Here is a 25,944-nt window from a genome sequence, read left to right as displayed (position 1 = left end):
CCACTGCTCTATGAAAAACTATACCACAGTGTGAAATCAATTGACTATGTGAACATAGTAGTATTGTCAACACACTGTGGAATACTGTGCTCTTTCTAACAGGGACGTTAAAGGACAAGTTCACCTTCATAGATATGTGGGTTGAGTGAATGCAGCATTATTAGTAGAGCACATCATTGAGAGTTTGAGGAAAATCGGACAATCCGTTCAAAAGTTATGAATTTTTGAAGTTTTTGCTCACTCAAGGCTGGATGAGAAGACTACTATAGCTTGTGATGTAATAAAGAAAATGCAACATATTTTCAATTTTCTCGCATAACAAAAGGCAGGGAGAATGATATTACCCTTAACATATATGTCAGTAACAAGTCGAAGAAATGTGCACTTTATTCATAAAGTAAAGTTTTGTGAAATTCTTTTTTATTTTCTTTATATGGTTGTACGCATATGACATCATACACTGTAGTAGTCTTCTCATCCAGCAGTGACTACTCAAATACTTTAGAAATTCATAACTTTTGAACGGATTGTCTGATTTTCCCAAAACTTTCACAGATGTGTTCTTCTAATATTGCTGCATTCAGTCAATCCACATGTATATGAAGGAGGACTCGTCCTTCAATAAAGGCTGTCTTTCTTTTTCTTTTTTTCTGGTCAGCACTCATTGTGGGGCTTCAAAGGAGAATCATGACGTCATTGATTCTCGTTGGGGTTACATGCCAATTCAATTTTGTGCTCACGTACATATTATCAGTCATATTTTTTTTCTTTTAATGTTCATTAAGGTTATTGTTGATTCATTTCAATTGTGCAAGTGCAAATCCATGTTTGTGATATAGATATAATCCGTGCTTTTGTTATGAACTTCGAAATATGGAGAAGAGACTATAAAAGAGTGTAAACTGATGATTGTTATAATAAGATAACATCACATGTGTACGATTTCCAGTTATCTTGGATAAAAAGCTGTGCTTTTTGAATCTTAGACTAAACTCATCCAAAGCCTCGTCCCACAACATTCGTATGTGAAAGAATAATGGTACAACTCTTAAAGGACAAGTCCACCTTCATATACATGTGGATTGAGTGAATGCAATAATATTAGAAGAACATATCTGTGAAAGTTTTGGGAAAATCAGACAATCCGTTCAAAAGTTATGAATTTTTAAATATTTGCGTAGTCACTGCTGGATGAGAAGACTACTACAGTGTATGATGTCATATGCGTACAACCATATAAAGAAAATAGAAAAAGAATTTCACAAAACTTTACTTTATGAATAAAGTGCACATTTCTTCGACTTGTTACTGACATGTTAAGGGTAATATTATTCCCCCTGCCTTCTGAAAGAGAGAAGTCAAGTGTTCTTTTGTTATGCCAAAAAAGTGAAAATATGTTGCATTTTCTTTATTCTTTCTTTATATCGTTGTACTCATGTGACATCACAAGCTATAGTAGTCTTCTCATCCAGCCTTGAGTGAGCAGAAACTTCAAAAAGTCATAACTCTTGAACGGATTGTCCGATTTTCCTCAAACTCTCAATGATGTGCTCTACTAATAATGCTGCATTCACTCAACCCACATGTCTATAATAAAAAATGAAGGTAAACTTGTCCTTTAATGAAAGCGTAACAACTACTTTGGGTTTTCCTTTGGTAACATAGAGAAAGGGAAGCACAAAGATCAGTACTAGTATGCATCATATGAGGAGGTGACTTTGGGAAGACAGTTTAGTGCATGTAGCTTGGTAAGTCATGCATGCAGGACATGAACCTATACTTTGCTAATATTTTCATGTTATAGCCTCAGTGGTAGGCACTGCCCCCAACGTTCAAGGATGGAAAGGAGAAGACATCCGATTGCCATGCGACATCCAGGAGGAGCCTCTCGATGTGCAGTGGGCCAAGGAGAGCATCTCAGAGCAGCAGCTGAGGACGGTAAAGGCTGAATTCTTCGATAGGGAATTTCGGAGCAGGGAGGAACGGTTTGATATCGACAAGAACTTCAGCCTCGTCATCAGCGACTTGGAGGTGGCAGATGAGGGTTGTTACTATTGTCAGGTGGTGCTGAAGAATACCCAAATTTTTGAAAATACCACGATCATCACAATCGGTTGTAAGTAAGATATTCTTTTTCGCCGTGTCATACAGTAATGGGGGGAAGATTCTAGACTGGACAAGATGAAATTCCTCTCAATAATTCAGTTCAAATAGAAATAGAAATGTATATGATTATATATGATATATATATATATATATATATATATATATATATATGTATATGTTGTACACACGCAAGCTGAATGAATCCAGGAGCAATAAAATGATGCCTTGTCGATATTATCTAAATCATCTGTCATGCACGGGGTCACAGGTATGCTACAAGCAGTACAGTCAATTTCTATTGTAGCCGTGATGTTGGCTAACGGAAGACTTTGATAGGTTTCTCATTAGCACCGGAACTGCCATGGCAAATTTCTAACATGACATGACATTCGCGGGCATCACGGCCTATTACGTGTGTCCATCCCGTCGTGTGTTCACCCCGTCCCATCGTGTTGTCACACATCTATCACGTTTCGTCCACAGTGACCAGAAACCTGACTGCCGTGAGCGCGGGGAACATGGTGAACACGCGGCAATATTCATTTATGTTTTGATAAAGATATGCTCGAAAAAGCAACAACAATATTTGGAAGGAACATACGAAAGCACTTTCAGCATGTTTTTTTACATTGTTTCATTTAGATATAATTATGTTAACTTCTGTACATTCTGGAGTTCCTATAGAAATTACCAATGTTCGAGCATTCATGTGATCCCTAAATAAGCAGGAAATCACGTGAATTTGATTGTAGAACTTGATTGCTTAAATCCTTGCACTGAGTCACTTAATATGGATATTTTGATAATGTGTGATTGAAAATATGTAATGAAAAAGGTAATGCGTTATTCGCCTAATTATCAATGATATTTTTCTGGTAATTAAAATAAGTTAATTTTGTCACTATTCTTCTAATTACCTTACTCTTTGTCACTTCATAGATTTTCTATGGTAAAATTGATTCGATATTACATCTCCATGTTATATATCAGTAATTTCATCCTAATAAAGTACAGATTGAAAATAAAACAAACAAACATGACAGTTCTTTCTCTTTTTCCTATTCATGATAGCCACTTCTCATTTTTCTTCAAAATGAACAATCTTGGGTTCTAGTTTAATTTGTAATTATGCAAATCCCGTAAGATAAAATAAAAAAAATGTTGTTTTCTATGAATAAAAACAAACTGCAAAGGTCTTTTTAGATATTTGGAAATGCTGAATGGAATCTGGATTGGAATACAAAATAGGCCTATAATGATATGTCAATTCAAAATATTTTTTTTTTTGTATTTCTCTAGCGATGGCAACCGGACATACAATCGAGGAATGTGTTGATAAGAGTCAATCTCGTCAAAGCCGATGCACATACCAATATCTCTCCAACACCCCTTCTTTTAATCTTACGTGTGTCGTGAGTGGATTCAAACCTAACGTTACCATGCTATGGACCGAGGAGTCGGGAAAGAGACTGAATTCCGTGGTTTCACTACAGAACACACTTTCTGATGGCACATACGAGAGGTTCGAGACGATCACTGTTTCAGCTGTACATGGGACAGAGCAAACCTTCATGTGCGTGGCTACCGGTGACTCGCTGAATGGAACGTCGACCCGAGAAATCACCGTTCTGCCTACATCAGGTTTCGTGAAATGTTGTCAATTATATGTCTCTGGTCAATAGTCACTGGTGTACAATTGATATTTCAAACAAATGTTCTGATTGAGTTTGGTCACGGAGAAGTACAATTCGTTTATTCATATTTTGAGCAAAGTAACCTTCCAGTGGCGGATCCAGAGGGGGGCGCAACCGGCGCACGCCCACCCCCCCCCCCTTATTTTTCGTGAAAAACAAAAGAAATAAAAAGAAAAAAAATCTGAAATAAATCCCGGAAGTGCCACCAGAAATATTAGTCACGCCCCCCCCCCCCCCTTTACAGAATTTCTGGATCCGCCCCTGCCTTCCTCCACACACAATAAAAAATGTCCATTTTGCCAGTCTCAAATTTACTACTAAAAAAAAAAGAAAGAAAACGACGTTAACCTATTTCAAATAATTGAATAAAAAAATGTAGGAAAAAATCACCTTACGACAATTTTCAGGGCTACGCGTGACAAGTCCGACACCAACGATCAGTTATACAGCCCACGAGTCATACAGTCCGTGATATCGACACTTCTAGGCAAGTAAGGTCAATGAGTTTAGGCAATAAAAACGGCCCACCAGTCCAGCACTCGCTTGGCTTTAATAAGTGCAGTGTCTGTCTCAAGATTGTTTTTGTTTTTGTTTGGCCTTATACCCGTCAGACTTGTAAAGTCTTGTTTGCATATAGAGTAGGACTTATGGACCCTTGTTTGCCCAACGAGCTGACAGGCCGTATGACTCGTGAACAGTATATCACTCATGTACCTCCTTGTTGTTGTTGTTGTTGTTGTTGTCGTTGTTGTTGTTGTTGTTGTTTTTAATGTCGAGTTAGTTGGCCGTATGGCTCGCGGCTGTCGGTCTCGTTGGATGACTTAATCAATACACAAATATTAACGTTTATTTACATGTATATTCATATTCAATGTCTTGATAATTGAGTAATACACAAAGAGTGCTTCATTTGTGTCTTTATCAAATTTCAGGGAAACGTAATATTTTGGGTCTCATCGTCGGACTCACCATTGGTGTGCCTGTTGCCATAGTCATCCTATTTCTCCTTGTTGGAAAGTATCTTCAAAACAAACATCCGGACTACCTACCGCGAAAAGGTGTCTGTCTATTTTCTGTAAGGTTTTCTATTTCTATTCATTTGTAAATGTGTGTGTGTATGTGTGTGTTTGTTTGTGTGTATTTCTTTGGTTTTATTCTTTTCATTTTTCATCATTCTGATACAAAAATAACATCAATACAGACGACCGAATATCCCTTGTACACAGAACTTTCGAATCTATTACCAAGGATGATTAATTCGATGTAAAATAAAACAAATAATAACATTCATAAACATCAAACACTACGTCATAAGCGTATTCTTGACATGATGGTGGCCTGAGAATGTGGGTATTAAAAGAGGGGAAACGAGAACGATGTGGAAAATATTGCGCCCAGAATATAATTTTATATGAAAATGATCATTGATAATGATGCTCTGTCGTGGTCGATGATATATTTCAGGATGTGGCTGGAACCCCTGCTGGCGAAGACCAAACATACCAGAAATATTTCACGAGGACAGGGAGGAAGAAGAATTAATGCTGGGTAAGAAATATGTTACGTAGGTAGCCACAATCTTATTCGTCAGTGTTCGTTGGAAAAAAAAAAAAAGATTATAACGTTATGCAGAGTGACTTTATATTTTCATGATTACATCTTATCCTTTTTAACAACATTCGTCATTTCGTTGTACAATGATACAGTTGTGCTATGTAATGCAGTTAGTAAAAACAATGATTTCGTAACACTTTGTAGCATTGAGTGCCTTGTAATGACATCCTCTATCAGCAATTATCGTTTACACTAGCATCTTCTGGATCAATCGATTTATTATATTCCAGGCCCTATTTTTTATCTCTCTCTCACTCTCTCCCTCTCTGTCTATCTGTGTATGGATAATAGGCCTGTCTTTTTGTGTGTGGGTATTTATGTACATTCATATGTACAGTAATGATTTTTGTGTCTTCACTTTTTCTATCTTTTGGTTTCTCTTCTAAGAACCATCATCGCTTACTAAGGAACAAGTACAACAATGCAAGGAAGAGCTGAAGGCGTATTACCGTGTGTCACGACGCAAAGTCACGGTGGATCCACTCAACTTTATTGAGCGCGTTGAATTGGATGACATTTATACGAATATAAGTATCATAGACAAAAATAGCAAGCGTAAGACGACAATTACATACGACGATCTTCTGACCAACGATGAAAATGGGAATCTTTCAAAGCGGCTTCTGATACAAGGTGAGGGAGGTGTTGGGAAAACAACACTTTGTGCTAAGATTGCCTGGGACTGGTGCCAGGGACGGATTCTCCAGGATCTGGACATGGTGCTCCTAATACCTCTTCGAGAGGTCACTAACAAAAAAAGTATTGGTGGTATTGTGAAAACATATCTCTCTGATTCTAATACAGCAAAAATGAACCAAATACATGATTACATTACAAGAAATCAAAATAAAGTCCTCATTATATTTGATGGGTTCGATGAGTTTACCGGGAAATTAAGTGAAATTAACAGCAGTGAGATCATTCGCATTTTGGGAATTGAGCAATATAAGTCATGCAAAGTAATTGTGACCACACGACCATGGAGGACAGATGAGTTCATGATGGACAAGACTATTGCTGACGCTTACACTATTCTTAGCGTTGATGGATTTAACAAGGAGAATTTATCAACTTACATTAGGAGGTACTTTCGGATTGCGGAAAAAGACAATCTTGCAGAAAGCTTGATCAGTTTTATGGAGGAAAATGATGTAATCCAGTCAAATATGGCTCCATTTCCTATCTATTGTGCGATGCTTTGTCTGATGTGGAAAGACTTCAGTGAAGAGAGACGAACAGAAATGGAAAATTTGCAAACTTTCTCCATGATATTTTTTGAGATGATATCTTTTCTGAAAGAACATTACGCATCAAAGGCCTGTGCAAATTTACAGAACCAGAACATTGCTAAGCATTTGAATAAAGCTGGAATGGCAATTCAAGAAATAAGCGAGATAGCCCTAAACGGTTTACTGGACAGAAATATTTCCTTTCCTGAAAACAAATTCAGAAAGTGTTTGAAAGCCATGAAAACATGCTGCAGAGTGGGTGTTTTGACTATAGAAAGAGATGTCGTAACAAGGGAGCGTCGACGCGATGTTATCATTTCATCCTTGGTTGAGTCAACAGTTTCTTTTCCCCACAAACTGTTTCAAGAATACATTGCAGGGGTATATATTGGGTATTTATTCACCAATGATCGCTCAAAGTTCGACGAGGTAAAAAACAAACTTCTTCGTCGACCTCAGGAGTTTCGCTACGTACTCTACTTCACCTCAGCTTCAGGGAAAGAGCTTGGCCTTGATATCATCAAAGGCTTGATAAACTGTGATACCAGTAATTTCTCATCTCATTCCTCCGTTAACAAAGAGCGTGGTCAACGTAATTTCTGTGTTGACGTTGCGTTTGAATGTCATACTGAGGAGGCAGCAAGGGCTGTGGGAGAACGATGGGGTGAATACAGACTATACTACAATCCATCAGAACACACAGTGTCAGGATTGACGTTCATGATGCGAAAGAACCAAGTGGTGAGTGACGCAGCTTAAATATTGATTTGAAATATTTCAGAAAATTTATGTAGAACAATAATAAGATTCCGTGCTTATGTGTGCGTCTTTCTCTATGTGAAATTGAGTGTATAATCTACAACCTCAACAGCAGTTGCTCAAAGTTGGTTTTAAGACATGACAAGGTGCCATTGATTGGATAAATCGTTCTGAAATGCAAAATCTTGTAAAAGTGTAATATTGACTTAAGTATTGTTAGTGTATACTCATCTTCCTCGTATGACACAGTTAATCTTATGATGACTTGTTGTGTGTTTTAACTCTTAATCACCGTGTCACTTAATTTATGCACTTGTATTATGTAATAATTCAGAACATTTCTTTTGGAAAATTGTATATAGATTTTTCCTTGTGACATTTAGAAAAAATACAATAGTTATGATGAGTCAAGCAATATGTTCTTTATTGTTCTTATGGCAAAATGATTGGACTCTACGGAGAAAATAGAACAGTTTTATGGTCGAATAAAATCAGATCGATTCGCTACAGTTACAGTTGACAAAATGTCCCTTGTAGTAATCGTTCAACTTTGATTATACTAAAGACGCCGTGTATCGAAGGGAGACGTCAAACTGAGTATCGTGTATACCACTGGCGTAGCCGGGGGGGGGGGCGATGGGGGCGGTCGCCCCCCCCCCCTAAGATTTGGACCTGGGATTTGGGAGGCGGAAAAAAAAATGCGTGTATACTGTATGCATGCACATGAATCGGGTCTCCTTTGCAACCTTTCATCAAATAAGATATTTTCTTGAATATTTCACTCAAAGTGTGCACCAGATTGTTGAATTTCAATTCAAAATATGCAAAATCTCTCGTGCTTGGGAGGGGGTATCCCCCTCCCAAACCCTCCCCCTCTGTGCCTCTTTCCCTAGCTTAGTAAACACTTTTTAGATTTACAAAAAATAAAAATAAAAATATGAATAATCCTGGGTGCACAAGACTTATCACTTATATTCCGAAAACTCAAGGTTCCCTCATGTATAAGGGGAATTTCCCCTTTTAATCGACCCTTTCCTCCTTCAGCCCTCCCCCCCCCCCATCATTTTTTTTTTTTTTTTGTGATTTCCCAAATGTTGATTCCATCAAATATGCGTATACGAGATATCTCAATTCCAACCTTAAAAAGGCAAAAGCTCCATCGGAAGGGAAGGGTGGAGATAACACTCGCCCACGCCTTCTCCCTGCTCGCCCGCCCCTCCCCCCCCCCCTTCCGCCATGCATAGAAGTAGACTGTGGCTATACCCAGATCGCTTTATTTCAATTCTAAAAACGCAAAAGCTCCGCGAGCGGGAGGGGGAATCCCCCTTCCCATAAGCTCTACCTCACTATAGACTTTATACATACACACAGATGGTGCACATTCGGAATAAGAGCTAAATTCCGTGATTTTAACACTTCGATGAAAAAGTATTGCACCAAAAATTTGCACCAGATCGCTGAATTTCAGGTCTGAAAACGCAAAATCACCTTCGTGTGGGAGGGGATATGCCCCTATCTACACCCTCGTGTGCATGCTTTTTCTGTTTGATTGCTGAACTGCAGACAGCGTTCATGATATTCAGTGTAAAAATTAATACAAGAAGATTGTTTAAATGATATACCATTTTATAGGCAAATTGTTCAATAATAATCTACACTAAAATATACTGCAACCTTAAACAAGTGGGACTGTTTCAACTCGTTAAAACACGCAAAAACATGCATCAAATTGCACCATTTGCAACATCAAAATGCAAAAAGTTCTCACCGTGGGAGGGGGGACACCCCCCTCCCACACCCTCCCCTCCCCCTTCGCTCGCTCCGCTCGCTCGGGTTCAGTCGCGTTCATGATATTCAGTGAAAAGAATTAACACAAGAAGTGTATTTTAATTGTACCATTTTATAGGCAAATTGTTCAATAATAATCTACATCAAAATATACTGCTACCTTAAACAAGTGGGACTGCTTCTCGTCGATAAAACGAGCAAAAACATGCATCAAATTGCACCATTTACAACATCAAAATGCACAAAGTTCTTACCGTGGGAGGGGGGACACCCCCCTCCCACACCCTCCCCTCCCCCCTCTATCGCTCCACTCGCTCGGGTTCAGTCGCGTTCATGATATTCAGTGAAAAGAATTAATACACGAAGTGTATTTTAATTGTACCATTTTATAGGCAAATTGTTCAATGATAATCTACACTAAAATATACTGCTACCTTAAACAAGTGGGACTGTTTCACGTCGATAAAACGAGCAAAAACATGCATCAAATTGCACCATTTGCAACATCAAAATGCAAAAAGTTCTTACCGTGGGAGGGTGGACACCCCCCTCCCACACCCTCCCCTCCCCCCTCGCTCGCTCCGCTCGCTCGGGTTCAGTCGCGTTCATGATATTCAGTGAAAAGAATTAATACACGAAGTGTATATAAATTATACCATTTTATAGGCAAATTGTTCAATGATAATCTACACTAAAATATACTGCTACCTTAAACAAGTGGGACTGTTTCACGTCGATAAAACGAGCAAAAACATGCATCAAATTGCACCATTTGCAACATCAAAATGCAAAAAGTTCTTACCGTGGGAGGGGGACACCCCCCTCCCACACCCTCCCCTCCCCCCTCGCTCGCTCCGCTCGCTCGGGTTCAGTCGCGTTCATGATATTCAGTGAAAAGAATTAATACAAGAAGTGTATATAAATTATACCATTTTATAGGCAAATTGTTCAATAATAATCTACACTAAAATATACTGCTACCTTAAACACTTGGGACTGTTTCACGTCGATAAAATGAGCAAAAACATGCATCAAATTGCACCATTTGCAACATCAAACTGCAAAAAGTTCTTACCGTGGGAGGGGGGACACCCCCCTCCCACACCCCCCCCCCCCCCTCGCTCGATCCGCTCGCTCGGGCTCGGTCGCTTCGCTCCCTCGCAGACTAACCGCCCCCCCCCCCCCCCCCCAAGATCAAATCCTGGCTACGCCGTTGGTGTATACATGATTATGTATTTGGGGCATACACCTGTTTAGGACATAAAACATGAGCATGGATGAAGTCATATTTATCGTCCCTCTGCTATTTCTCATACTTTATCAAAATAAGAATGAATTATTCCCTTCACGAGTGGTGATATATTACGATATGAATCGAACGTGTATCAAAATAATGATCCCTTTTGTTCTGAGCTTCAAACCGGTGGCACGTCACGAGACCGACACCCACGAATCATACAGCCCACAAGTCATACAGCTCACAAGTCATACATCCCACGAGTCATACAGCTCACAAGTCATACAGCCCACCAGTTATACAGCCCACGAGTTCGACACTGAGTAAATTAAGCCCATAAGTTCGACATCAAGTGGAATAAGCCCACGAGTTATACAGCCCATGAGTTCGACATTACGCACAAAAGGCTCACGAGACCGACACTAAGCAAAGAAAGCCCATGAGACCGACACTACACTTAAAAGGCTCACGAGACCGACACTAGGCAAAAGAGGTTCACGAGATCGACACTAGGTAAAAGAGGCTCACGAGACCGACACTAGGCAAAGAAGGCCCACGAGACCGACAGGATGAACAGCGCCCCCTATAGACCAATTAATTGTATAGGGTGTCCAGATAATGGCATAAAGAAGGTATAAGAGATGGAAAAGGAGAGTTGCTTGGGTATTACCCCGTCAATTACCCTCCCTCACCCCCTGAACGGTTCAAGATCTTTAATTGTGTTTGCATATGTGAGTGTTTGTGAAAAAAATAAACAAAATTCAGTCAAAGTGCATGGGATGTTTCAACATTACTTTCGAAAATGCCAAAACACCCCTGTTTTCCTGTCTGCAAAGCCCATACCGGTATATACCTACTTAGAAAAAAAAATAATAAAATGATGCGGACATTCAGATCAACCAACTAGAAAAAATACCCAGGTATGAAATGAAGTTCACTACAAGAAAATTATTCACAAAATGGTCAATGTTGTAGTGCACACCTGCTTTACATGAGGGGGGGGGGGGCTTATCATCTGCAAAGGTGTTGAAATAATGAAAAATCACAGAAAATAATGTAATTGTCAATTAAGGCAGCGTTAAGAATTCGAAAAAAGAAGATGCATCCATGAAAGTAATTTTTCTATTTCATGAAAAATGTACTGTTTTGAGAAGAATAGTTTTACAAACACAAGCTAGTGAAATCGAGGTGAATCGCTGCGATTAAAAAAAAAAAAGTTTTCATCCGTTGAATTTCATACATTAAAGTTAAAAAGAAAATTACAAATTGAACTCTAAGCAGGCGGGTAAAAGCAGGCAGAAAGGATATCTATTAAGGCTTACTTAACTTGTGAAGCGAGAAAGAAAAGGGCGAAATAAAAATTGGATTCTGTCCACCGTCTAAGTAGAAATTAGGAAAGCCTACTAAATATAGCATGATGGCATCTAAAAGTAAACCATTCATCGTTCTTGTCCTCTATCACTTTTTCATTTTTTTTTTTGGGGGGGGGGTCCTATGAAGAGGACACTGTCTATAAAAAAAAATGGTAACATTGTCGCTCCCCGTAGCGTGACAGAACTGCCCCCTAAAAGCCACACCTGTAAGAATACATTCTTAATGTCGTTGATATGTAGATGGTGCTGTTATTAGTTAGCAACAATCTCTCGCTCGACAGCGTAACGAAATTGCACCCGCCAGTATGTAATTTTCTCCTTAATTGAACACCCTGTATAGGTACATATTTGTAATTGACATGCAGATGGCGCTGTTCATCCTGACGGTCTCGTGAGCCTTCTTTGCCTAGTGTCGGTCTCGTGGGCTTTTTTTGCCTATTGTCGGTCTCGTGAGCCTTCTTTGCCTAGTGTTGGTCTCGGTTTTTTTTTTTTTGTTTTTTTTTTTTTAAGCTTAGTGTCGGTCTTGTGAGCCTCTTTTGCGTACTGTCGGTCTCATGAGCCTTAATTGTGTAGTGTCGGTCTCGTGAGCTTTCATTGCTTAGTGTCGGTCTCATGAGCCTTTTGTGCCTAGTGTCGAACTCATGGGCTGTATGACTCGTGAGCCGTATAACTCATGGGCTGTATGACTCATGGACCTATTTTTGATGTCGATCTCGTGGACCGTATGACTCGTGGGTGTCGGTCTCGTGGGATGACCCCTTCAAGGCTCCAATCAAATGCGTGTACTTTTATCAACCACATTCTTCATGTGGATAATTACTTTCCTTTACTGTCAATTCATGTTCGTTCTATCAGCAATCTCTAGATATGCAACTTTTGAAATGCGGAAGAACTTGACGAGGTCCTATTGATTGAGTTCTGAAATACAAAATCTTGTAAAAGTGTAATATGGACTTCAGTATTGTTAATGTAGAATAATTGTCTTCATCGCATGATATAGTTGATTTTGGTGACTTGGTGTGTGTTTTCCCTTAATTCATGCACTCGTATCATGTAATTAATCAGAACGTTTGTTTTGGTAAATCGTATATAGTTTTTTTTTTTTCCTTGTGACATTAAAAGAATACAATAGTTATGATGAGTCAAGTAATATGTTCTTTATTGTTCTTATGACAAAATAATTGGACTCTAAGAGGAAAATAGAGGATATTCATGGTCGAATAAAATCAGATCGATTCGCGACAGTTACAGTTGTCAAAATGCTCCTTATACAGTAATCATTCAACTTTGATTATACTTAAGACGCCGTGTGTCGAAGGGAGACGTCAAAATGAGTATCGTGTAAAGTACCTAATTATGTATTTGGGCATACACCTATTTAGGGCACAAAACATGAGCATGGATGAAGTCATATTTATCGTCCCTCTGTTCTTTCGCATACTATATCAAAATGAGAATAAATTATTCCCTTCACGAGTGGTAATAAGTGATATTACGATATGTATCGAACGTGTATCAACATAATGATCCCGTTTGTTCTGAGTTTCAAACATCCAATCAACTGCGTGTAATTTTATCAACCACATTCTTCTGTGAATAATTACTTTCCTTTACTGTCAATTCATATTCGTTCTATCAGCAATCTCTACATATGACATCTTTGGAATGCGGAAGAACTGTGTCACGTGACTTGGCGGAGAGCATGTGTTCGAGCAGTGTACTGCGTAAAATACGAATACGGAAATCACAATTTTACCCGGACTTTTACAAGATCCTAGGCGATGAGGCTTCGAACTGTCAGGTAAGGGCTTTTCACAACAGTTCCTACCCCCCCCCCCAAAAAGTATGCTATTGTGTACAGATTGCAGATGGAATGCTGATAAGTTATTTCACAGAGGCAATGCATTAATTGGATGATAACATACTAAACAGTGAAACGGTTTTTCTTTGCCTCTTTATAATATACAGAGACAAAAACAGGTTTTAAATGTTATTCTACCTGGAATTATAAGAATAAGTATAATAAAAACGCTGTTTCACTGCAGGCTACGGTTCTCAAACAGAGGATCAAAGTTATATCTAGAAATACATTCACAGATGTCTCGTACAATATCGTAGGTGTTTTAAAATGCCTCTTGTGACCATCATCACTGTGAAATTGATGTTTAAGAGGGAAGATCCTTATCCAGGTATGCAGTCGTCACGGAGAACATTATAATGTGATCTAAATCTAATGCAAGTTTGAGTGAAACCAAGGTCAACTTGTATTTGATGCGCTTCAGATATATATATTGTCCAGTCATAACTCGTTGGTAAAGTAATTATTATGAAAAAAAAAAAAAACCCGAGAATTAAGAAGATTATTTCGAGCATAATGATGACGAAAGTCACCTGGCCTGGCTACAGAGCAATACGTTTTCACTAGCCGTATACGGTATAAACACTATTAATTGTCCTTCGGCCGCTACGAATAAACAGCCTTGCGAAATCAAGCTGGACTGCCCCCATTCCTTGCTGCATACGCCCAGCAGATAGATCACAATCCCGTGTTAGCACCCAACGATACATATACCTTGGAGGTGTGACTAAATACTGCAATAAAAGCATTCCTGTGATCATGAAATGCTGCTGTTCCGATCTGACGGACATCTTGTTTTTTGTTTTTTTTTTCTTCGGGGGGGGGGGGGAGGATGGAGTTGAGAAAACTGTAACAACAAATGTATCCATTTTTATTATACCCGGTTATTTTAATGCCGCCATACGAGAAGTGAAATGACTATAAATCTCCACATGTTATATCGCGTTCCTTAGTTGAAACTTGCAGGGTGAGTACTGAACAAATTGCCTCATACCACTCTCGGCACGGATATAGACCTTAACCATGTCGTCAACACAAGTTTGAGTCATTATGGTATTATAATCCGACGGTTTTCACTAATTCAAAAAAGATGAACTGCCTACTAACATGAGTGTGTTTGTGTGGTGTGTTATTATCTATCTTCTTCGAATTGTTGTACGGAAAAGCCGTGAAACGTCCCTTCACGACTTCAAAAGTATCATGGCCTGAAGATACACCTGAGAAAGAAGTTTAATTTACCTAGCAATGTATCTTTAGGGTTGGGAAGCCTGGCGAGTAGCCGAGGACGACCGTGATTTCCGGTTTTTTTTTTCTTTTATCTGTTTATTTATTCATTATTCATTTATTTATTTATCTAATTATTTCTTTATTTTTGCTGGAGTACAAGAAGCACCTCTGTGTCAAAGCCAGGGAAAGGTGGTTTGACTGCAAATGCACATTAGTGCTGCTAAGCCCACACGACCCCTTTCCTACGAGGTGTTCATACAGTGAAGAAGACCATACACACTAGAAGGGAAGATCGCCAAACACGCATATTCTGCAGGTCAGGAAGTTCGTTCAATATGAGGGGAGGTCTCTTGCGCCGTTACGTCATCACTTCGGAGAAAGATTATCCCATTTTTTTGGTGCAAACTCTCCAACACGTCAAAAGGAAAATAAAAATTAATGTAGCTGAATATGGGCTATCCAGCCATCTTCACAGATGGAAAAATGAACAAAAAAAAAATTGTACTCGAAGTCCCAGGGTAAACTTTCATGATGCAATCAAAACAATCCAGAGACGCACCAGACAACATAGAAAAAAGGCTGCAACTTTTTTTTGATCAATTAAAAGGCGCATATAACATCCCTCCGTCTTCACCCGTCAACTAAGCTTGGTATTGGAATCACTTGAGCAATATCCTGTTCACCTCCACAGTGCGTATCAAAAAAAAGTAACCCAACTTTGAAGGGCTTCTATTTTATAATTGTCAGTTTTGGAATGCGCGATGTTGCTTGTGAGGATAGGGAAACTCGTCTTCTTTCCATTGATACCTGATTATGCTCACAAACATCATGCATGACTGAGCACATGAACTTTAAAGACAACAATGACAAATTGCACTTTTTCCAAATGTGGGTGTTATAAGAGCAATGCACCATACGGGAATGATTGCAGTCAAAGAAGACAATGTCAAATGCAAAGGTCACCATTGTGTGGAGGAATGTTATTTAGAGACCAATCGTGCGGATGAAGTGCTAGGAGAAAGATTAGGAGTCTTACCTCATGATTGCTTTTATTCCCGGGATGCATCTGCTACTTGCTTTGGGAGTACAGGGAGTTCATATCATTTTCTTTTGAAAAACATTATTGATATACTTATTCCATGCATCCACCAATTTTGTTTCTTTCTGTTATCAACTTAATCCTGACACTGCATAATTGGGTATGCGTTCCATGACGCTACACAATACATCGGGTAGCGTTCTATTTCTATTTTACATTATGGCTACATTTCTTAATGCTGTCATGTAAATGGTCATTTACTGCTACGAACATATCCATCTTCACCTAGAAAACAGGTTGGGAAACCAATAACTCTGTTCTTTACCCCCCCCCTTTTTTTTTTTTAATGTCTTCATACAACATTTCTATTTTACTATTCTTGTGAGTGTGGACGAAGATTTGAACCATCACTCGTCCCATTGGGACTTGCCCTTGTCAGTCCACTAAAAGGTCATTTCTCATTTCATTCCAATTCACTTCATTTATTAAGTTTCCACACAAACCATACAGTGTTGCGTCTACAATAACCATCCATGACAAATTAACACATAAATTATGAGTTACACGTTCAGTATGTACAAATAGCATATACAGGGCACAAAATCAAATGAAATCATTCTCGAGTACATTACATATATGAATGATAAATAAAATTGTATATGGTGGGAACCTTACTCTTTGAAGAATTTTACTCATTCTGTGAGCATGCTCTTCATATGACTATGGACAATATTGATCACAACTTGACCCCCCCCCCAATAAAAAAACAGTCATTAAGTATAATGACCATGGAGGGGAATAATGGGCAAGATTGATAAATTCCTTGAGCCACTGACTCAGCTCACAGGTATACTCATTTCGCTCTAGCAGTGTGTAAATGAGAGTAGCTTTTTTGCTGCTTTCAATAAAGTCATTACCATCGTAACATAATCAGGTCGGGTTACCGTTTCCATAGTCTAGCGGGCGACGTATTTTTAGCCTGAATCAGTCCTTGGCGGAGGCATTAAAAAAATCACCATCACCGAGACATAACCCTTTTTGAACTAAAATCCTTAAAATAGGGTGACGAAGTCAGTTTCGTCCAGAATATTTACACTTTTATTTTTCAGAATTGCACCAATCTCAATATGCGATAGTAATAAACTCTATACCATTTTGTTGTCTACGCCACATGAGATCTATGTGATTGTATGTTGCGGTTCTGAACGTCTGAACGTGCGTTTTAAATACGAGAAAAAGTTGTAAATAAAATATTACGGTAACAAAACCAATTCTACCCGAAATACACTTTAGAATTGCACCAATGTGCGATATCTAGAGTTTCTTCAAATAGATAATCAATGTAGTTGGGTTAGAGTTCTTTATGTAAATTTTCCGACGAAATAAGTTTCCCAATAATTCAACTTTGGGTTCTAATCCCGATGAAATTCCGATGGAATCAATTTTCTACTGATAAATATTATTCATTTCTGGTCAGTTTTTCTGTTTGCGTTTGTTATAATGCATAAGTCTTAATAATCTGTATTTTCCCACAAAGGGATAGGTCTCTATAGATCTCCAAATATACAATTGTGATTTGATACTCATAAAAATTATCTTTAATTGCGCATTCCGGTCGTGAAAAGAGTACGAAATATCTATTCCTAAAACAGTGAGAGTAGATACAAATTCTACGTTTCTAAATTGTTGGACGTCCGTTTTGGGTGCAGTAGTGAACACAGTTGGACCAATTCGCATCATATTTGTTGTTGTTGGGCCACTGTTAACTCTGTTTAATACTTCTATTAATGTCTTCATACAATATCACTTGATTTTACTAAGTCCTCTTGTGATTCTGAAAGACGCTTTTCCACGACCATTTCGTCCCGTTGGGTCCTGCCCTTGTTGGTCCACTAGGACCATCTTTACTCATTGAACAATTTTACTCATTTCTGTCCATGTTGTTTATATGAATCTGTAATATTTATGAGAACCTGACCAAGAAATTAAGATGAAAACCCCCCAAAAAAAAAATCCAAACAAAAGTATGGACTGTCTTTAACTGTAATGACCATGGATGGGATAATGGGAAAAAGTGTAACGGGATAGTTTTCCTGAGCCACTGACTCAACTCATTTTCATGCAATCACTTCACATTTGCACTTTCTTTTTCCTTTTTCTTTTTTACCCTCATTCTTCCCTCCCTCTCTCTTTATCGCCATTCAGTGAGTGGTGACTTTTAAAATTATTCTTACAATGTCGTATTGTTTAGACTATCATTTCTGAGGCCATTGTCCTCGTCAAGCGTTTGCTTGTGGTGATGGTCTCCTGAATTTCTGTACATCAAGAGTTGCTTCATTTTTCTTTGAACGACAGATATACGGGATCCTATGTTTGCATAAATATAATTTGCATAAAATAATGCTTGTTCGTTTTCATTTTGCATTGTGTTAGAAAAAAATGTTGGATATCTGAATTAATCATTTATTTGTTTTAACTGTCAGATTCAAATTATACTGTGATCAATTAGTTCGTTCAACTAACTTCGTATTCCATTTATGTATGAAAAAAAAAATCAGAAATCAAATCAAAACAATGAAAATTGGCTGAGTCTGTATACTCTTTTTGCTAGGTACAAAGGAGAGTACATATTTCTGCTCCTTTCAATAACCTGATAATGTCATTTAGTGTTATCGAAACATACATTTGAACATGGTAAGTATGATGATCAACAATGACCATGATGACCACGTGACTGCCACCATGCACAAATATAAAAGAAGTCGGGTTACCATTCCCACTGCCACGAGCATCCGTTCCTGTACTATTATTCCCAGGAAATGAACATTGTGCACATTTATTTATTTATTTATTTATTTATTTATTTATTCAATTATTCATTTATTTTCTTTCAGGAAAATTCTTCCCTCCCTTTCTCTTTATCGCCACTCAGTGAGTGGTGACTTTTATAATTATTCTTACAATGTCGTATTGTTTTCACACTGAGGTCATTGTCCTCGTCAAGCGTTTGCTTATAGTGATGGTCTCCTGAATTTCTGTACATCAAGAGTTGCTCAATTTTTCTTTGAACGACAGATATACGGGATCCTATATGTTTACATAAATATATATGCATAAAATAATGCTTGTTTGTTTTCAACTTGCATTGTGTTAGAAAAAAAAAACATGTTGGATATCTGAATTAATCATTTATTTGTTTTAACTGTCCGATTCAAATTATACTATGATCAATTAGTTCGTCCAAATGACTTTGTATTCGATATGAAAAAGAAATTCAGAAATCAAACCAAATCAATCCAAATTGAACGAGTCTGTTCACTCCTTTTGCTCTGTGTATAAAGGAGGGTACATATTTCTGGTACTTTCAATAACCTATGATAATGTCATTTAGTGTTATCGTAACATGTGATCCTGTGAGCATGATAAGTAATAATGTTCAACAATGACCACGTGACTGCCACTATGCACCAATGTGAAAGAAGTCGGGTTACCATTCCCACTGCCACTAGCATCCGTTCCTTTAGAATGGGATACATCTGTCTTCTATCCACCTTTACATTGGTCTCTTCGCTTCGTCTTCGATTATTCCTTCTCACCAATTTCGTATGATTTTATTATTTCTTCACCTGTAAGTCTTCACAATATTATAATTCACTTTTCCCGCTCAGATTGAGGATATGTTCTTAGGGTTTTCCGACCTTGATGGTGATTTACTAATCCAGTCCTCGATGGGAAGAGACCTTGCCCATTGGGTGTGTGCTATACCACGTCTTTCGAAGTTCAGACTGGAATGTCCCTACTTGCCAGAAAGTTTCCTCTCAACAGCTGTCGCCTCAGCATCATCATGCCAGGTAATGTAGTCTTTGACTATAGTTGGTATGAGTCATTTAGTGTGGGAAGCTCGTTTAATTTTCTTCTTCGAAAATGAAAAAGAACCTGGTATGTGTGATTTATTTGTCGGCTGTGATTCCTTTGCAAATTAACCTCATTCTGTTTAACAATGATTAAACAATGTTTGCAACTCTAGTCCTTCTCAGCATTATGACACTCAATGTATTAACAAAAGAATAGGTTTAGACACTTTTCTTGCATGAGAAAATGTATTAAAAATAAAGATAATCACTTCCGAAATACAATCCTTAGCCGGATGGGTTTTACACAGTCTTTACTTTTCTTATGATACACACGTTTCTCTATGATAAGTTTGATTACCGGTATTAAATTTCTGCTATGACACAAACAGTGCGCAACGTGGAGAGAGAGAGAGAGAGAGAGAGAGTGGGAGAGAAAGACAGAGAGAGAGAGAGAGAGAAGAGAATGTAGGGGGAGGAGGAGGGATAAGATGCGGTGATGCGGTGATGTGGTAGGGTCGCTGTACTATTATTCCCAGGAAATGAACATTGTGCACATTTTTTTTTATTTATGTATTTATTTATTTATTTATTTATTTATTTATTTATTTATTTGTTTATTCATTTCTTTTAGGAAAATTCTTCCCTCCCTCTCTCTTTACCACCACTCAGTGAGTGGTGACTTTTATAATTCTTACAATGTCGTTTTGTTTAGACTATCATTGCTGAGGCCATTGTCCTCGTCAAGCGTTTGCTTGTGGTGATGGTCTCCTGAATTTCTGTACATCAAGAGTTGCTTAATTTTTCTTTGAACGACAGATATACGGGATCGTATGTTTGCTTAAGTAGATATGCACAGAATAATGCTTGTTTGTTTTCAATTTGCATTGTGTTAAAAAAAATGTTGGATATCTGAATTAATCATTTATGATCAATTAGTTCGTCTAAATAACTTTGTATTCGATATGAAAAAGAAATTCAGAAATCAAACCAAATCAATAAAAATTGACTGAGTCAGTATACTCCTTTTGTTCTATTTGTATAAAGGAGAGTACATATTTCTGGTACTTTCAATAACCTGATGATGTCATTTAGTGTTATCGTAACATGTGATCCTGTGAGCATGGTAAGTGTGATGATCAACAATGACCACGTGACTGCCACCATGCACCAACGGGAAAGAAGTCGGGTTACCATTCCCACTGCCACGAGCATCCGTTCCTTTAGAATGGGATACAGCAGCATTCTATCCACCTTTACATTGGCCTCTTCGCTTCGTCTTCGATTATTCCTTCTCACCATTTTTACATGATTTAATTATTTGTTCGCCTTTAAGTCTTCACAATATTTTAATTCGCTTTCCTCCCTCAGATTGAAGATCTGACCTTAGGTTTTTCCGACAGTGATAATGATTTAGAAAAGGAGCCCTCAGTGGGAGGAGACTTGGCCCAATGGGTGTTTGCTCTGCCACGTCTTTCGAAGTTCAGTCTAGAATGTCCCTACTTGCCAGATAGTTTCCTCTCAACAGCTGTCGCCTCAGCATCATTGTGCCAGGTAATGGAGTCTTTGACTATAGTTGATATGAGTCATCTAGTGTGGGAAGCATGTATGATTCCTTCTTCGAAAATGAAAAAGAACCTATAGTATGTGTGATTTATTTGTGGGCTGTAATTCCTTTGCAAATAAACAATGTTTGCAACTCTAGTCCTCCTCAGCATTATGACACTCAATGTATTAACAAAAAAAAATAGGTTTAAACACTTTTCTTGCAAGAGAAAATGTATAAAAAAAATAAAGATAATCACTTCCGAAATACAATCCTTAGCCGGATGGGTTTTACACAGTCTTTACTTTTCTGGTGATACACACGTTTCTCTACGATAAGTTTGATTACCGGTATCAAATTTCTGCTATGACACAAATTGTGCGCAACGTGGAGAGGGAGAGAGAGAGAGAGTGGGAGAGAAAGACAGAGAGAAAGAGAGAGAGAGAGAGAGAGAAGAGAATGTGGAGGGAGGAGGAGGATAAGATCCCTATAGATGCGATGATGTGGTAGGGTCGCTGTACTATTATTCCCAGGAAATGAACATTGTTCACATGTTTTGTCAATTCATTTATTCATTCATTTATTTTCTTTCAGGAAAATTCTTTCCTCCTTTTCTTTTGTTCGTCGCTCAGTGAGTGGTGACTTTTATCATTATTCTTACAATGTCGTTTTGTTTAGACTATCATTTCTGAGGCCATTGTCCTCGTCAAGCGTTTGCTTGTGGTGATGGTCTCCTGAATTTCTGTACATCAAGAGTTGCTTAATCTTTCAACGACAGATATACGGGATCCTATAGTTGCGTAAATATAAATGCTTAAAATAATGCTTGTTTGTTTTCATTTTGCATTGTGTTAGAAAAAAAAAGTTGGATATCTGAATTAATCATTTATTTGTTTTAACTATCAGATTCAAATTATACTGTGATTAATTAGGTCGTTCAATTGACTTTGTATTTCATTTATGTATGAAAAAGAAATTCAGAAATCAAATCAAATCAATCAAAATTGACTGAGTCTGTACACCCCTTTTGCTCTATGTATAAATGAGAGTACATATTTCTGGTACTTTCAATAACCTGATAATGTCATTTAGTGTTATCGTAACATATAATCATGTGAACATGGTATTATGACCACGTGACTGCCACAATGCACCAATGGGAAAGAAGTCGGGTTACCATTCCCACTGCCACGAGCATCCGTTCCTTCAGAATGGGATAAAGCAGCATTCTATCCACCTTTACATTGGTCTCTTCGCTTCGTCTTCGATTATTCCTTCTCACCAATTTCACATGAATTCATCATTTATTCGCCTTTTAAGTCTTCACAATAATTTGATTCGATTTTCCCCCTCAGTTTGAAGATCTGACCTTAGGTTTTTTCGGCCGTGATAATCATTTACAAAGGCAGTCCTCGATGGGAGGATACTTGGCCCAATGGGTGTGTACTTTGTCACGTCTTTCGAAGTTCAGTCTGAGATGTCCCTGCTTGCCAGATAGTTTCCTCTTAACAGCTGTCGCCTCAGCATCATCCTGCCAGGTAAGGTAGTCTTTGACTATAGTTGGTATGAGTCATTTAGTGTGGGAAGCTCGTTTAATTTTCTTCTTCGAAAATGAAAAAGAACCTGGTATGTGTGATTTATTTGTCGGCTGTAATTCCTTTGCAAATTAACCTCATTCTGTTTAACATTGATTAAACAATGGTTGCAACTCTAGTCCTCTCCAGCATAATGACACTCAATGTATTAACAAAAAAATAGGTTTGGACACTTTTCATGCAAGGAAAAATGTATTGAAAAATAAAGATCATCACTTCCGAAATACAATCCTTAGCCGGATGGGTTTTACACAGTCTTTACTTTTCTGATGATACACACGTTTCTCTACGATAAGTTTGATTACCGGTATTAAATTTCTGCTATGACACAAACAGTGCGCAACGTGGAGAGAGAGAGAGAGAGAGAGAGAAAGACATAGAGAGAGAGAGAGTGAGAGAAGAGAGAATGTAGGGGGAGGAGGAGGGATAAGATCCCTATAGATACGGTGATGTGGTAGGGTCGCGTTACTATCATTCCCAGGAAATGAACATTGTGCACATTTTATTTATTTATTTATTTATTTATTTATTTATTTATTTGCTTATTCATTTATTTTCTTTCAGGAAAATTCTTCCCCCCTTTAACTTTACGTCACTCAGTGAATGGTCACTTTTTATAATTATTCTTACAATGTCGTTTTGTTTAGACGATCATTTCTGAGGCCATTGTCCTCGTCAAGCGTTTGCTTATTGTGATGGTCTCCTGAATTTCTGTACATCAAGAGTTGCTTAATTTGTCTTTTAACGCCAGATATGCGGGATCGTATGTTTGCATGAATACATATGCATATAATAATGCTTGTTTGTTTTCACTCTGCATTGTGTAAGAAAAAAATGTTGGATGTCTGAATTAATCATTTTATTTTAATGGGAGCATGGTAAGTATGATGATCAACAATGACCCCGTGACTACCACCATGCACCAATGTGAAAGAAGTCGGGTTACCATTTAGAATGGGATACAGCAGCATTCTATCCACCTTTACATTGGTCTCTTCGCTTCGTCTTCGATTATTCCTTCCCACCATTTTCATATGATTTCATTATTTCTTCACCTTTAAGTCTTCACAATATCTTAATTTGCTTTTCCCTCTCAGATTGAACATCTTGCCTTAGAGTTTTTCGACCTTGATGATTATTTACTAAATCAGTCCCCGATGGGAGGAGACCTTGCCCAGTGGGTGTTTGGTCTTCCACGTCTTTCGAAGTTTAGTCTGAGATGTCCCTACTTGCCAGATAGTTTCCTCTCAACAGCTGTCGCCTCAGCATCATCCTGCCAGGTAATGTAGTCTTTGACTATAGTTGATATGAGTCATTTAATGTCGGAAGCATGTATAATTTCTTCTTCGAAAATGAAAAAGAACCTGGTATGTGTGATTTATTTGTCGGCTGTAATTCCTTTGCAAATTAACCTCATTCTGTTTAACAATGATTAAACAATGTTTGCAACTCTAGTCCTCCTCAGCATTATGACACTCAATGTATTAACAAAAGAATAGGTTTAAACACTTTTCTTGCATTAGAAAATGTATTAAAAATAAAGATAAACACTTCCGAAATACAATCCTTAGCCGGATGGGTTTTACACAGTCTTTACTTTTCTTATGATACACACGTTTCTCTACGATAAGTTTGATTACCGGTATTAAATTTCTGCTATGACACAAACAGTGCGCAACGTGGAGAGAGAGAGAGAGCGAGTGGGAGAGAAAGACAGAGAGAAAGAGAGAGAGAGGAAGAGAGAGAGAGGGAGAGAAGAGAATGTGGGGGAGGGAGGAGGAGGATAAGATCCTTATAAATGCGGTTATGTGGTAGGGTCGCTGTACTATTATTCCCAGGAAATGAACATTGTGCACATTTTATCTATTTATTTATGTATTCATTTATTTTCTTTCAGGAAAATTCTTTCCTCCTTTCCTCTTTTTCGTCACTCAGTGAGTGGTGACTTTTATCATTATTCTTACAATGTCGTTTCGTTTAGACTATCATTTCTGAGGCCATTGTCCTCGTCAAGCGTTTGCTTGTGGTGATGGTCTCCTGAATTTCTGTACATCAAGAGTTGCTTAATCTTTCAACGACAGATATACGGGATCCTATAGTTGCGTAAATATAAATGCTTGAAATAATGCTTGTTTGTTTTCATTTTGCATTGTGTTAGAAAAAAAAAGTTGGATATCTGAATTAATCATTTATTTGTTTTAACTATCAGATTCAAATTATACTGTGATCAATCTCCCCTAGTTCGTTCACTTGACTTCGTATGTCATTTATGTATGGAAAAGAAACTCAGAAATCAAATCAAATCAATCTAAATTGACTGAGTCTGTTCACTCCTTATGCTCTATGTATAAAGGAGAGTATAATATTTCTGGTACTTTCAATAACCTGTGATAATGTCATTTAGTGTTAAGTAACATATAATCATTTGAGCATGGTAAATATGATAATCAACGATGACCACGTGACTGCCACCATGCACCAATGGGAAAGAAGACGGGTTACCATTCCCAATTTTCCGATGATACACACGTTTCCCTACGATAAGTTTGATTATCGGTATTAAATTTCTGCTTTGACACAAACTCTGCGCAAGCGTAGAGAGAGAGAGGGAGAGAGAGACAGAGAGAGGGAGAGAGAGAGAGAGAGAGAGAGAGGAGAATGTGGGGATGGGATAAGATTCCTATAGATGGTGTGATGTGGTAGTGCCGCTGTTCTATTATTCCCAGGAAATGAACATTGTTCACATTTTATTTGTTTATCTATTTATCTATTTCTCTATTTTAGTGTTTATTTCATATTTATTTATTTTTCTTCAGGAAGGGAGAAGAAAAAGGACTGCTAGGGCATTGTAACTTAACAGAGGCACGGACACACACGTACATGTACGTGTAGCGGGCCAATAAACAATGACTGATAAATAAAAGAAAAGACTAAACAAAATGATGACATGTTAATCTTAGCTGTAAATAAGCAAATCTAGGTTAATTGCTTCACTAAAATTAACAAGTTACCCAGGGTAAACGTTTAC

At 38.0% G+C, this 25,944-nt stretch overlaps 1 protein-coding gene across 1 annotated transcript in view; it reads left to right on the top strand.

The window, feature by feature from the left end:
* LOC140227837 (uncharacterized) overlaps window positions 1–25,944 on the top strand; it is a gene marked incomplete at its 5' end in the record, with an annotated part of 102,673 nt that overhangs the window by 64,564 nt on the left and 12,165 nt on the right. The window contains 10 exon segments of the mRNA XM_072308230.1: window positions 1,811–2,116; window positions 3,406–3,747; window positions 4,733–4,858; window positions 5,265–5,348; window positions 5,802–6,047; window positions 7,224–7,384; window positions 19,593–19,775; window positions 21,147–21,329; window positions 22,788–22,859; window positions 24,014–24,196. Of these exon segments, the coding sequence (XP_072164331.1) occupies window positions 1,811–2,116; window positions 3,406–3,747; window positions 4,733–4,858; window positions 5,265–5,348; window positions 5,802–6,047; window positions 7,224–7,384; window positions 19,593–19,775; window positions 21,147–21,329; window positions 22,788–22,859; window positions 24,014–24,196 (1,886 nt within the window).

This window comes from Diadema setosum, chromosome 4, assembly GCF_964275005.1.
Source record: "Diadema setosum chromosome 4, eeDiaSeto1, whole genome shotgun sequence".
NCBI classification, from domain to species: Eukaryota; Metazoa; Echinodermata; class Echinoidea; order Diadematoida; family Diadematidae; genus Diadema; species Diadema setosum.
Note: the sequence above shows the minus strand (reverse complement) of the source record. Positions and strands in the feature narration are given on the sequence as shown.